We start from the raw sequence: 12,954 nt of genomic DNA on the forward strand, positions 1-12,954 counted from the left end.
ATGCTCATAGCCAAGATGCATATTTTTTCGATCCAGTTGGTAATCATCCAAAAGAAGATGCTTTGAGTGTAGTCAAAAGGTTAGATTAATTCAAAAAAATTTCATATAAATCTTATGAAATTTATAATAAATTATGAATTATATTACCTAATTGAAAATATATTTTATTTTTATGAAGTGCATTTGACTTATATAATACCCGAAATAATAATTTAAGAAGAAAAGTCCAAGGCGTAACTTGGTATACAGTTCAGGTATGAGTACTTAAATTGAATTTTAAAACTTTTAATATTTGAATTATTTTTCTATTCAAGAATTATGACATACATATATATAAATATTTTCAGGGTCCTAAACAACCTGACGATAAAGTCTGTGGTTTTTACATCATGCGACTAATGAGAGACCTAACTATGTCGAACGATCCAAGAGATTATCTAGAGAAGCATGTAAGTGTTTGAGCTATCGTATCTTTATAATATAATTTAAATTTTGAATCATAAAGAAACTAGTATATATATAAAATTTGACGCACTTTTATATTGTAGTGTTATGGTCAGAAAACATACTTAATGGATGAGATCAACGAAGTGCGTGAAGAATGGGTCTTCTACTTAACTGAGTATATGCCATGATTTAGATTAAACCTTATTAAGTATATATGACTAATTATACTCATTGTCAAACTTTTAAACTAATTACAATATATATTATTATGTAATACTTTATAACTTTTAAACTAATTACAATATATATTATTATGTAATACTTTATTATATTAAAAGATGAATTACATACATCTATTTAAAGTATTGAAAGATTATTTTGCATATTATTTTTGAATTGTAAATTTTTGTATGCAATTAATGTAATGCAATTAAATTTTTGTAGTGTGTGTAGGATACCCAAAGCCAAAAAACTGAGCAAAATCTAAAAAAGCATGTTGCTGTCCATATTAGTAGCAAATGTCCTTAGCAGGTTTAGAATTAGGTAGTATGGAATCAAAAATTGTACGGGCGGTGAAGCACACAATTTGGAAAATTTATTTTGTTTAAATAAGTTAATAGGTGTATTAGGTAGTAAAATTTCTATGGGAGATAAGAATTGGTTTTGGGAAATTTGTACAAAAGGTTGTAATTGATATGAGGGGTATAGTTGTATAGCTTTGTGTTTATTGAATTGTTATTTGTGTTTGTAAATATTTGTTGAGCAATACCTTTAAAGAAAAAAAGGAAGTTGTAAATAGGTTGGTCCGTATAAATATAATTAATTAGTGGTATTTGGATATTTAAGAAAAAATCCCTAAGAAAATGTATATTATTTCTAGTGGGGTTTTGCCAAATACTCATCAACCAAATAATGCTATATTATTTATACTTAGCAAAAAAATAATCCTATATTTATCAAATATTGATTGAAAAAAACCATATTTGATGTAATTTTCACTTAAATCTATATTTATAATCAAACAAATCAAATATGTCTCACAATTTACATATATAACATCGGTATAATTTACAGAAAATATTTCCCACACACATCACCAAAGCATCGATAAAAAATTTATTGCTCACATCTGGAAAAACAATGTGCTATGCTACTGTAAAACTCCAAACTCATTACCAACATGCCAAAAATTAAAAAAAGAAAAAGAAAAAGAAACTGTATAATATAACATACATATGAGTATTACTGCCTCTCAAAATCATGATGATCAATCACTCCAACTAATTCCGAACAACTACCAAGCGATGATCTTCTAGACGACTTCTCCCTAAGCATCTTTCTAAAAGAGCTTAATGGCCTTGACGATGATCCCGATCCACTCGCTTTGTTCACATCTTCTTCTCCATGAAGCAAACTCAGCTCATCCACCGGCGGAGCCGACGGTTGAACCACAACCCTCTCCACCGAGCTATTATTTACTTCGGGCTCGGCTGGGACTTTAGGCTCCACCGCAGCACGACAAAGTGGGCAAGTTGTGTTGGAGCCGAGCCACATATCAACGCACTCCACGTGAAACATATGCTTACAATTCGGCAACAGCCTAACCTTGGAGTCGTCAGTTATTGAGCTCAAGCAAACGGAGCACTCCACTACGTCGATGCTGCTGCCGCAGCTGCCGCCACGACGCCCTTTTCGACTGTTCTTTGCCGAGGAGGATTTGTAGACGAATTCGGGCAGGGAGTCTATGATCTGAGGATCAAGACCGCGGGCAGTAGCTTTTGGGATATGATTGGTGTGTATAACAGAGTCAGAAGGTGTGATTTGAGCGGTGACAAGGCGAGAAATGAAGTCTGTACGGCGTCTATCACGGCGGCGATTTTGACGGTATTTCATGTATAGAAAGAAGAGGATGACGAGGAGTGTGAAGGCGAATAAGGACGAGACGGAGATGAGGGTGGCCTTGTGGCTGACGTTAAGTCCGCGTCTGTGGTGATCATCGTTTTTCTTATCGTCATCAGAACCCATGGTTACTACTACTACACCACTTTAGATTGATATGTTTTGAAGGAAATTAATATAATATGTTTGATCAAATGTTGAACAGTTGATTCATATTATTATTATTAATATATTTATTAATTATTTATTTCATTTCATTAAATTTAATTGAATGGATTTTAATTTGGCTTGTGGAAGACAAGTCTTCGTCTTAATTTGATGTGAGCTGGGGAAATTTATGTCAATAATTGCGACCTATGAGAGAGAGAAAGAAAGAGAGATGTGATTAATGAATTTCATATTCAAGTTAGTTTGAGAAAATTGGGCATTTCACATATTGCGTTATTTGCATAGTTGAATAGAAGTTATAATATAATCCACGTTCACCAAGAAAAAGAAAAAAAAAAAGAATGGTAGTACTTTAATAAACTTTAATGACTTTTTCCGTTTGTTATTATTTTTTAAATTTTTATTATTACTTTTTCTTTTACTGGGTTCATGGCTGTGATAAACATTTTGGAAACCTTGTTCAAATATTAAATTTCAGGCTCCTAATAAAAAAAACTATTTTATTATAGTAATTGTTATTTATTTCATTACAACTTTAAGTAAGTATCAACCTTGTATTTAAAAAAGGTCATTCTTCGCAGAATTTTGAAGCGAATTTATCAACCATCTCTTCATATTTTACAGTCTCTAGAACATCATTTTCAATCGCGATCAATGCTAATCCATTAAGTCTTTCTTGTAACATGGTGGACCGCAGGTAGGACTTCAACAACTTCAATTTTGAAAAACTTCTTTCTGCAGAAGCAACTGTCACAAAAATAGTCAACAAAATTCTGTACGCAATAATTGTATATATTAGGAAAACAATTTACGCCTTTCAAAAATTTCAATATATCAATAGCTCTTATTTTTTCCGCAAGATTTCTCTTAATAACTTTAACTCTACATATAATTCATTTCCATCAATATCATATTGTTTATTATGTTTCAATGCCTTTTCAAAATGACTACAACAAGATTTCAAACCTGCATTGTCTAATGATTGGAGCTTATAAGAAGTAAACAAGAAACCAAAAATATTTTCATATTCTTCATATTGTTCAAATCGCTTAGTAAGAGAAACAATAGGTTGATCAACAAGGTAAAAAAATAATTAACTCTAAAAGATTTTTCTCTAGATAACTCAATATAGATGGGGTATTCCAATTCTCATCAAATTGTCTTTTTTCTTCGAATTGTGCATCTCTGAGGAAAAATTGGATTAGTAGCAATTTCTTAGCACTATTCAAGGCATTTTAAAAATCTTGTTTCACTATATTTTTCATCAAAAAAAGAAATAAATCCTTTTATTTTTTCCATAGCAACATCAATAAGCATATCTTTTGATTGTAAAAGCTTGCTAACTAAATTAATAGCAGATAATATTCCAAACCAAATAATAATTGTTATTAAAAACTCAAAATCTCCAAACTCATTTGTTGTCAAGGATTTTGCTTCACTTCTAATTTTAGAATCAAGTTCATCTTTTTCTGACACTTCAAGTAAAGCTTCTCTAAATTCTGATATTTGAAATCTTATAGCTTTAACACTATCTCCATGACTTTCCCAACCAGTGGATGACAATGATATTGGAGTCAATCCTTTCACATTATCTTTAAAAATTTGCCATCTCTTAGTAGAATTGGTGAAAATCGTATATATACGCTGGATAACTCCAAAAAAATCTCTAACTTTACTACATGATTTAGCCATGTCACAAAATATCAAATTAAGACTATGACATTCACAATGAGTATAAAAGGCTCTTGGATTTATGTCTAAATTTTTTTTTGTACACCTTGATGTTATCCTTTCATATTTGACCCATTATCATAACTTTGTTCTCGCACATCAAATATGTCAAGATTAAGTTTTTTCAACTCATTTTGTAAAACATCAAAAAGTCATTGACCAGTTGTATCATTCGCATTTAAAAATCTTAAAAAAAATTCTTCAATGTTAACCAAATGTGAAGAAACATCCACTTATCTCACTATTAAGGACATCTGCTCTTAATGACTAACATGAGGAGTACAATCAATTATATATCACAGAAAAATACTTTGCTTGTTTAACTCTTTTAATGATTTCAATTTTGATTGCAGAAGCAAGCAAAAATATTAACTCAATTTGGATGTTATGTCCAAGATAATTATTGTGAATATCATTATTTGTAATGCGTTTAACATGTTCTTGGACAACAAGATCAAACTCTGCCAACATTTCAATTAAGCCCAAAAAATTTCCATTACTATTTTGATACAATTTCTCATTATAACCACAAAAGGTCAAGTTATATTTAGCAAGAAATTTCACAATTAAAATAATTCTTAGTAAAACTTTTTTCCAATGGTCTTTTTCTATTGGAAAATTTACATCTAAATACTATTTATTATAATTAATTACTAGTATATCATGCATAGTTTAATGTACCCACATTTTCATATTAAATGTCTTATATAACCGGTATTTAAAATTTAATTACTATTTTATTGTACCCAATATATATATAAAACCATATATATATATGGAAGAGGTTTCAATGGTTACATTTTTATTGTAACCATCATGGTTACATTTTTTTAAGCCATTGGATTACTATTTAATGGTTGTGATTAATTTGGAAATTAAATAAAAATAAATAAAAAATAACTTGTAACCTGAAAGTAACCTAATCATTTATTTCCTTAGAAAACTTTAATTAAGATTAATTATATTTTAAAATTAAATTAATTATAATTATTAATTAATTTTTTGCAATTTATTACTATATAGGGATCTTTTAGCAATTTATTTTTTTATACTTAAATTATTTAAAATTTTATAGCAAAGTTTTTTATAATTTAAAATTATACACATATAATTTCATAATTTAAATTTTATTATACTTGTAATCTTAATTTTTAAATTATTACCCATAATTATTTAATTTTTTTTATTTAGATATTTAAAAAGTAAAAAATGAAATAAGTTGAAGGATTTTTTTTAAAAAAAATGGCTGCACTTGTTATCGATTGATTAGCTTGAGGCCTCATACTTAGTTCATATAATTGTAACAAAATAATTAAATATAATTTAAAAATAATTAATTATTTGAAAATTTATTATAAGAAGAGAATTTTAATTTGTGTCAAAAGAAGTTTAATTTTTGTAAAAAAAATAATTTTTTTTGTTAATATTATAATTAAATGGCTTAATTATTAAAATAATTCAAGTAAGGATTTAAATATAAATATTAATTACTAAAAGAGGTCTTGTTAAATATTTAATTAATTTTAAGAAAATAGTTAATTATAATTAAATAATTCTAAAAAAAGAATGTCTATTTAATTAATTATTTTAAGAAAATAGTTAATTATAATTAATTAAATCTAAAAAAGGAAAGTCTACCTATTAGTAACCTGCTATTACAGGTTAAAGAAAAATGTACCCATATGATTACAATAAAAATGTAACCATTGAATAGTCACCCATATATATATATATATATTTGAAACAGCATTTTATACATTAAATTTACTTCCTTATTTACTTTTTTTTTTCCCTTCAACTAACCTAATTTAGCATCTAAAGCAATGATTTTATTATTACATAAAATTATACCTATTGGTATCCTACTTACAAATATAGCATAAATTATCCAATTTAAAGTAAAATTACTACTTTAGGTATCCAACTAAAATAAAAATGATACCTATTATTAATATCTAAACGTTTCCATTAAGTATCCAAATAAAACAAAGAAAAAAAAAAAAGCTATAAATTAATTGGTATCCAAATATTTGGGGTTAACTAAGGTATCCATTTAGTATTCAAACAGTAATTATAATTATATATTTGGTGATACATTAGATAATCCTTGCTTTCAAAATTACATTAATATTGTTAATAAAACTAACCCTTTATTAAAGTTAATAATATACGTAACAATAATAAGAAAAAATTACTTTATACTACACAACATTATATATTTATAGGACAAGACTATAGTAGGACCTAGCAAAAATTTCCTACTCGTAAATAATTTTTTTTAACCATTGATTATAGATCATGTGGTTATTATAATGTAATAGTGGATACTCTTACGATAGGACCGCTTGTATACAATTAAAACTTTACACGTATTATAATAATATATGATATTTATTTTTTTTTTAAAAAAATAATATTAATAATTAAAAATTTAATTAATTTTTTTTGAACTATTATTTTTTTTTTTAAGTTACTTTGAATTATTTTTATATTGGTATTTATTTTTAGAAAAGAATTATTTTTTCTAAACTCATTTTTTTTGGCTTCTCATTTTTTGGCTTTTCATAATTTACTAATGGTTTTTATTATGTTTACACCTAGTTTTTTATTTGTTTTGCATTTAGGCTCTGCGTAGTTTAGTGTTATTAACTGTTTTTTCAATAGTTTTTATCTTGTTATTTGACTGCTCTTTTGAGACGCCATTTATAAAAAAAAAAAAATTAATTTGGTTAGATATTATTTTTTCTACAAAAAAAATTGAGTTTAGGGGAAGCAAGTTGGTGCGGCTCCAATTAAAGAGCATCTAAAATCATTCAAGTGAACCTACATTAGAGAAACTTTTGAAAATAAATATCTATATAAAAATAATTTAAATTAATTTTAGAAAATAATAATAATAATTAAAAAATTAAATTTAATAAAATTTTTAATTATTAATATTATTTTATTTTTTAAAATAAATATATTATTAAATATTATTATAATATGAATAAAGTTTTAATTATATAGAAGCAGTCCTATAATAAGAGTATATACCTTACAATAATAACCACAAGATGTAAAATCAACCGTAAAAAAAAAGTTCCCTACCGGTAGGGAACTTTTGCTCGGTCCTACCATAGTATTACCCTATATTTATATATATATGGAACACTTCTTAATGGGTAATACCCGATGATGAGAACTAAAAAAAATTAATAAGGTAACAATCTAATAACCTTTTATGGCAAGTTTCTAACAATTATTTTTTTTTAAAAAAAATTATATTTATTTTTTATAAAATTGGAAATAATAATTACAACTAATATATAGTTTGAAAAAAATTATAAATTATTTTTAAAAATTAATTAAAATTACTACGTTATTATTTTATGAAATTGTGAGTTTATTAATAATTTATTATTGTAAAATTAAAAATCATTTACATGTATATTAATGTGTTTTTTTTATTAGGAGAATAAGAGCTTGATTGTGAAATCCAATTGTCTTAATATTATTCATACTCTTAAAAATAAAACGCCACAATACTTCTTAGTTCTTACTTAGGATATCATTGTTAGAGAAATATTATTATCATCCAATGATTTTTTGACATTACCATGCATCATTCTTCTAGAATAACTAATGAGGTGTTCTTCATTATTTATATTTTTAGGATTGGAAGATGATAATCTTGTCTAAGGGTCAAGTATAATTTTTTGTGCTGAAATTCTTGTGTTGACAATTGTCATTATTCAATAATGTTTATGACACTTTCTTCTTCGTTCATTTTTTTTTTTGTTAAAATTTTCTTCATTGGTTTTGTTCTTATAAATTTTGGTAAGCTCTAGTATATAAAAAAAAATTAAAAACATATAAATAATTGTTAATTATTATGAAACTAAAGATTTTAGGTTTAGAAAAAATCTTATACATTTTATATATATTACAGCTTAAAGCTTAAAATTATTATTTTTTTGTTCTCAGTAATGCAATTTAAAATTCTAATTTGAAGAAATTTTATAAAAAGATAAATATACGTTTTTTTTTTCTTTTTAATCTTTAAAATGATTTTTATTAAAAAAAATAGTTTGTTATTTTTTTAGTGTGTTTTATTTTTTAAATAACAATTCCATTTATAAAATTTTTATTTCTATTAATAGTTTTATCTATTTTAGGAATATAGAGAATAACAAAATCAAAGAAGAAGTGGCAAAATAGGAAATATTAATTTTTTAATATTTAAATAGTGATTATAAATATCAACCATTAGATATTTGATCCAATGATCAAGAATAAAATACCCATACATGGGTAATACCCATTAAGAGCATACCCATATATATATAATTATAGGGCAAGACTATAGTAGGACTTAGCATAAGTTCCTTACCGGTAGGGAAGCTTTTTTGACCATTGATTTTAGATCATGTGTTCATTAAGATATAAGGTGTATATTTTTACGATAGAACTGCTTATATACAATTAAAACTTTATAAATATTATAATAATATTTAATTATATATGTATTTTTTTTTTAAAAAAATAATATTAATAATTAAAAAAAATTAATTTTTAATTTAAATTATTATTATTATTTTTTCAAAGTTAATTTAAATTGTTTTTATATATGTATTTATATAGGTATTTATTTTTAAAAAATAATTCTATTTACGAAGTTTGCTATTAATTTTTTTTATAACTTTATTTTTGGCGTGTTAAATTTTTCTGAAATTTTTAAAATTTTACAAGATGTCTTAAATAACTGTAATGTACACGACCATAAAAAAATAAAATAAAAAAGTCCCTCGAATATCGGAACAGATAAGGGTGCATCAGTGCTCCAATTTTAGAGGGGTGCATTTTAGAATTTTCCTAATTAAAATTGCTAAGAACTACCAATAAATTGGCTTGGTCGGCCACATGGCCAGTCCTGAGTTAAAATGGGCTATAGGCAAAAAAATTTTTTTAGGCCCCTACTATAAAGATAAATGGTATTTTTAAAAATTATTTAAAAAATATTTATATTTTTTAAAAGGTATTTTTTATTTGGGCCTCTAATATAAGTGGGGCCTAAGCACGGGTCTAGCCCGCCTATACCTAAGACCGGCCATGATTGGCCACTACAAAAATGAATAAAATAAAAAAAAATAATTCATCAACATTTTTTTTTAAAAAAAAATCATCATTAAACAAAAAGAATATGAACTTATCAAAAAATAAAAAAAAATAAAAAAACAAAAAGAATATAAAATAATCCTACGTAGATGCTGAAATAAAATTTGTGTACAATCAGTTGTTTTTAATCTTTGATTGGGCCAATTTCCCTCCATATAGCATGAGGTAAAAAGTATATCCCCTACTAGAGAATTTTCCTATAATTATATAACAATTATCATATTCACATGAGTACTTTATTATTAGTACATAATAAACCTCACATTCCAACGTATATTTTGCAAATGAAATTTGATATACTTAATAATAAACTTCATGATTTGGTTATATTATCTTTTTACTGATATATATCTGTAATTATTTCTTTATGTATGTATAAATGTGTAAAGTTCCCTTTTCTTTTTTCATTAGCCTTTGAGTAGTTTTACCAATCGTTTGATTCTTTTTAAGCTTAGACGCAATCCATACCATGGTCATATATTTAACATGTTCCATGTTAATCTCATACTCTTTAAGTCTTTCACCAATATGTGCCCAATCACTAAAGCCTTCATTTGTTAACATGCCTCTACCAATTCAACTTTTAAAAACTTTGCAACAAAAACAAAATACTCTATCTAACTCTTTTGAATAAACAAGCCAATCTCTATCACACTTCTCTCCATTTGATAAAACTCTAGTATACAAATTAGCAGTGAATCGTAGTCTAGAAAATTTAGTTTTAGAGCCACTCATAACAGAATAATCTCTTTTTGGACCCTTCATCACTAATAATTCAATCATTTTTGAATCAAGAGCATCCCAATTTCTTGGATGAAATATATCAAACAAATGTTCAAATAGGTTTGATTGCTCTGCATTGTTATCATCATTATCCTCTAAACATCTTCATTTTTAAGTGAATTATTCAAATGATCATCATCACTATTTGTAGTATTATGATTTTGATTTTTCATGTTATCATTTTTAAATGACACATCATTATTATTTTTCACATTAACATTTTAAATAGGCACATCACCTCTATTTTTCAAATCAACACTTTCATTTTAATTTTCAATACTAATATTTTCATTAGGAACCATATTTTCAGCAATTTCAACATCAACAATGTCGTAATAATGATTTTCTAAAGAAACTAATGGATCTTTTATAATAAATTTATCAAGCTCCTTTTTGAGATTGAGTTAACTCCTCAATTTTTTTCTTTTTATTACATTTTTCATAACCAGACTATGTTTTCTAATACTAAGAGGCATAGTAAAAAAAAAAGAACCAATATAATATTTCAAAGAACAGTCAAGAGAGTAATAATTAAATTAGAAGTGAATAAAGGAACAAAAGAACTTGGTATTTGTTGCTATCACAAATTTAATGTCGCCAATTTCCCAATACCACAATTACTAAGTGAAAAATAAATAATAAACCAACCACCAAGTGAAAACTCTAATCTGAAAAACAAATATATATATATATTATATCTGGCCTTATTTATGAGAATTGATGCAGTCGGAAACTAAAATTGATTTAAAAAAAAAATAAGAAAGGGAGAGAATGGTACTGATTTTTTAAAAAAAGAATGAGAGAAAGTGGAAAAATGAGATAAAAATGGACATGTCAATTGTGTATTTTTATAATAATTGAACATAACATTAACATTATGGGCAACTACCAAAAGAAAACCTTTCCCATTCTCAATATTAATTAACATCCTTTTATATTCTAAAAAAAAAAAATAGGCCCCTATTATTTTGGGGCCTTGTGTAACAGCCCATGTTGCATAGGCTATTAGTCGGGGCTGGTTCTAGGTTGAAAAAGGTGACGGTCAATAGAAATTTCCTATAAAGTTGACCTCGCATGATATGAACTTGCGAGAAGGTGCGACCAAGATAGGATCTGATCGCACACTATGCGCACTATCACGGGCTCACCTTTTCAGGCAGCGGAACACCCGTGCGGTACTTTGACTTCTCTAAGCCAAGGTCAGCCTTCCAACCATCCGAGTAACAATAGGCTCATTTTTTGCACGATCGTGTGCCTCGTGCACACTTCCGTCTCATGAACAACTTTGCGGAGTCATGCTCGCAAGCATCCATGTATGCATACATGCATCGAGGCTCTCTAGCCAAGATACTCACACTGTCCATAGGTTCTCACGATGATTAGACAAATCCCAACACTGACGCTCACCAACTCACTCGTGGCCAAGGTAGCATGTGAGGCAAGATGCCAACAATAAGCTGACGTGCCAACGCTTCTATCATGCCGCATTCGATACTTTCCAAACAGTCTCCCTCATCGCCCAAGGACTCCCATACGTCCATGAACCAATCCTCAAAGTGCCATGCCTCCACGCATGTTGGCAGGCCCTCAAGACAAGCCACCAAACTAGTAGCATACGTTAGACCTCTGTCTCATTCTAGCATGGTGCATCCGACCCATGCACGCATGTAAACTAGCCCACGAATGACTACCCGTGTCATCTCGTGTTCAGACTCCTGGCCAAGGCACACCACATCTCTTAGAGGTTTAGGCCACGTCCCATACAAGCAGCACACCGGCAAGCTAGTTGAAATGTACCTGTTAACCTCTAACAACATTCTTAGACGCACTACAAGTTCTGCCCGATAATGTCCATGAGTATTCTAAATCGTGGAGACATATGAGTCCTGTTATAGTGAGAATTTCTCACCTAGAAACTCGAGACTACGCTCCCATAAAAATGACACATGGACTCACTCTCCTCAAGGAGGGCTGAGATGTCAGTAGGAGACCTCTTGAGTATAAACCTCGCATGAACCAGACTCAGTGGGATGATGTGACCTTGATAGAGTCTAGTCACATTCGAATAGCTCGCTCAAAGCAGGACCGAAGATCGGGTTTAAGACTAGCATATACTTGATTAGTCTTGTACTCACCTTGAGCCTGCGAGCTTATGCGAGAATATGAATAGATAAATCGTACCATGGAAGTCGCATACATTGCTGTATTTAGTTAATGAGGCGGAAATTGTTCTTCATTTATTATATTTACATTTTTGTTGATTTAAATGTTATATTTAATGTACAAACAGATTGATAATAAAATCAATCTCTGTGTAAATCAAAGGACACTTGCTTTGTATATAAAAGAGTGATCCGAAATGAAATGGACAGGACAGAAAACCCTTGCAACACTGGACTAAGCAGATCGTGATCTGATTGAACAGCTATCATCTCTTTCTGTTCTCTATATTTCCAGCACGTCCATATATCAATAGTTTGAATACTCGTCATTCTAGGTTGAGTACTCGCACAATTCTGTTTATATTTTAATATATTATTTTATTTGGAGTTGTCTAAATTTCTCCAACAACATTTGGCGCCGTTTGTGGGAAGGAAATTTTCTGTTGATTTTGGCGGAAAATCATCATGGCAGGAAACTAGACGAATGGAGATAACAACAACAACACTGGATCATTCAATGTCGGAACAATGAATGTTCCACTCCCTGGTAATGGAACAACACCTGTCAACACCATCAACGGAGGAGTGGGATGTACTACCATTACTC

The 12,954-nt window shown here is 28.1% G+C and overlaps 1 protein-coding gene across 1 annotated transcript; it reads right to left on the reverse strand.

Moving 5' to 3' along the window:
- Nucleotides 1-1,429: 1,429 nt before the first annotated feature.
- Nucleotides 1,430-2,614, reverse strand: LOC115698292 (RING-H2 finger protein ATL40). Its single transcript, XM_030625506.2, has one exon. It carries the CDS (start codon nt 2,470-2,472, stop codon nt 1,690-1,692), a length of 783 nt encoding a protein of 260 aa, XP_030481366.1. The 5' UTR covers nt 2,473-2,614; the 3' UTR covers nt 1,430-1,689.
- Between the last annotated feature and the right edge of the window lie 10,340 nt (nt 2,615-12,954).

Source organism: Cannabis sativa, chromosome 7 (assembly GCF_029168945.1).
Source record: "Cannabis sativa cultivar Pink pepper isolate KNU-18-1 chromosome 7, ASM2916894v1, whole genome shotgun sequence".
NCBI classification, from domain to species: Eukaryota; Viridiplantae; Streptophyta; class Magnoliopsida; order Rosales; family Cannabaceae; genus Cannabis; species Cannabis sativa.

Bases quoted from the DNA above. Each gene is read 5' to 3' on its own strand.
- LOC115698292 (XM_030625506.2), bottom strand. From the start codon at position 2,472: ATGGGTTCTGATGACGATAAGAAAAACGATGATCACCACAGACGCGGA.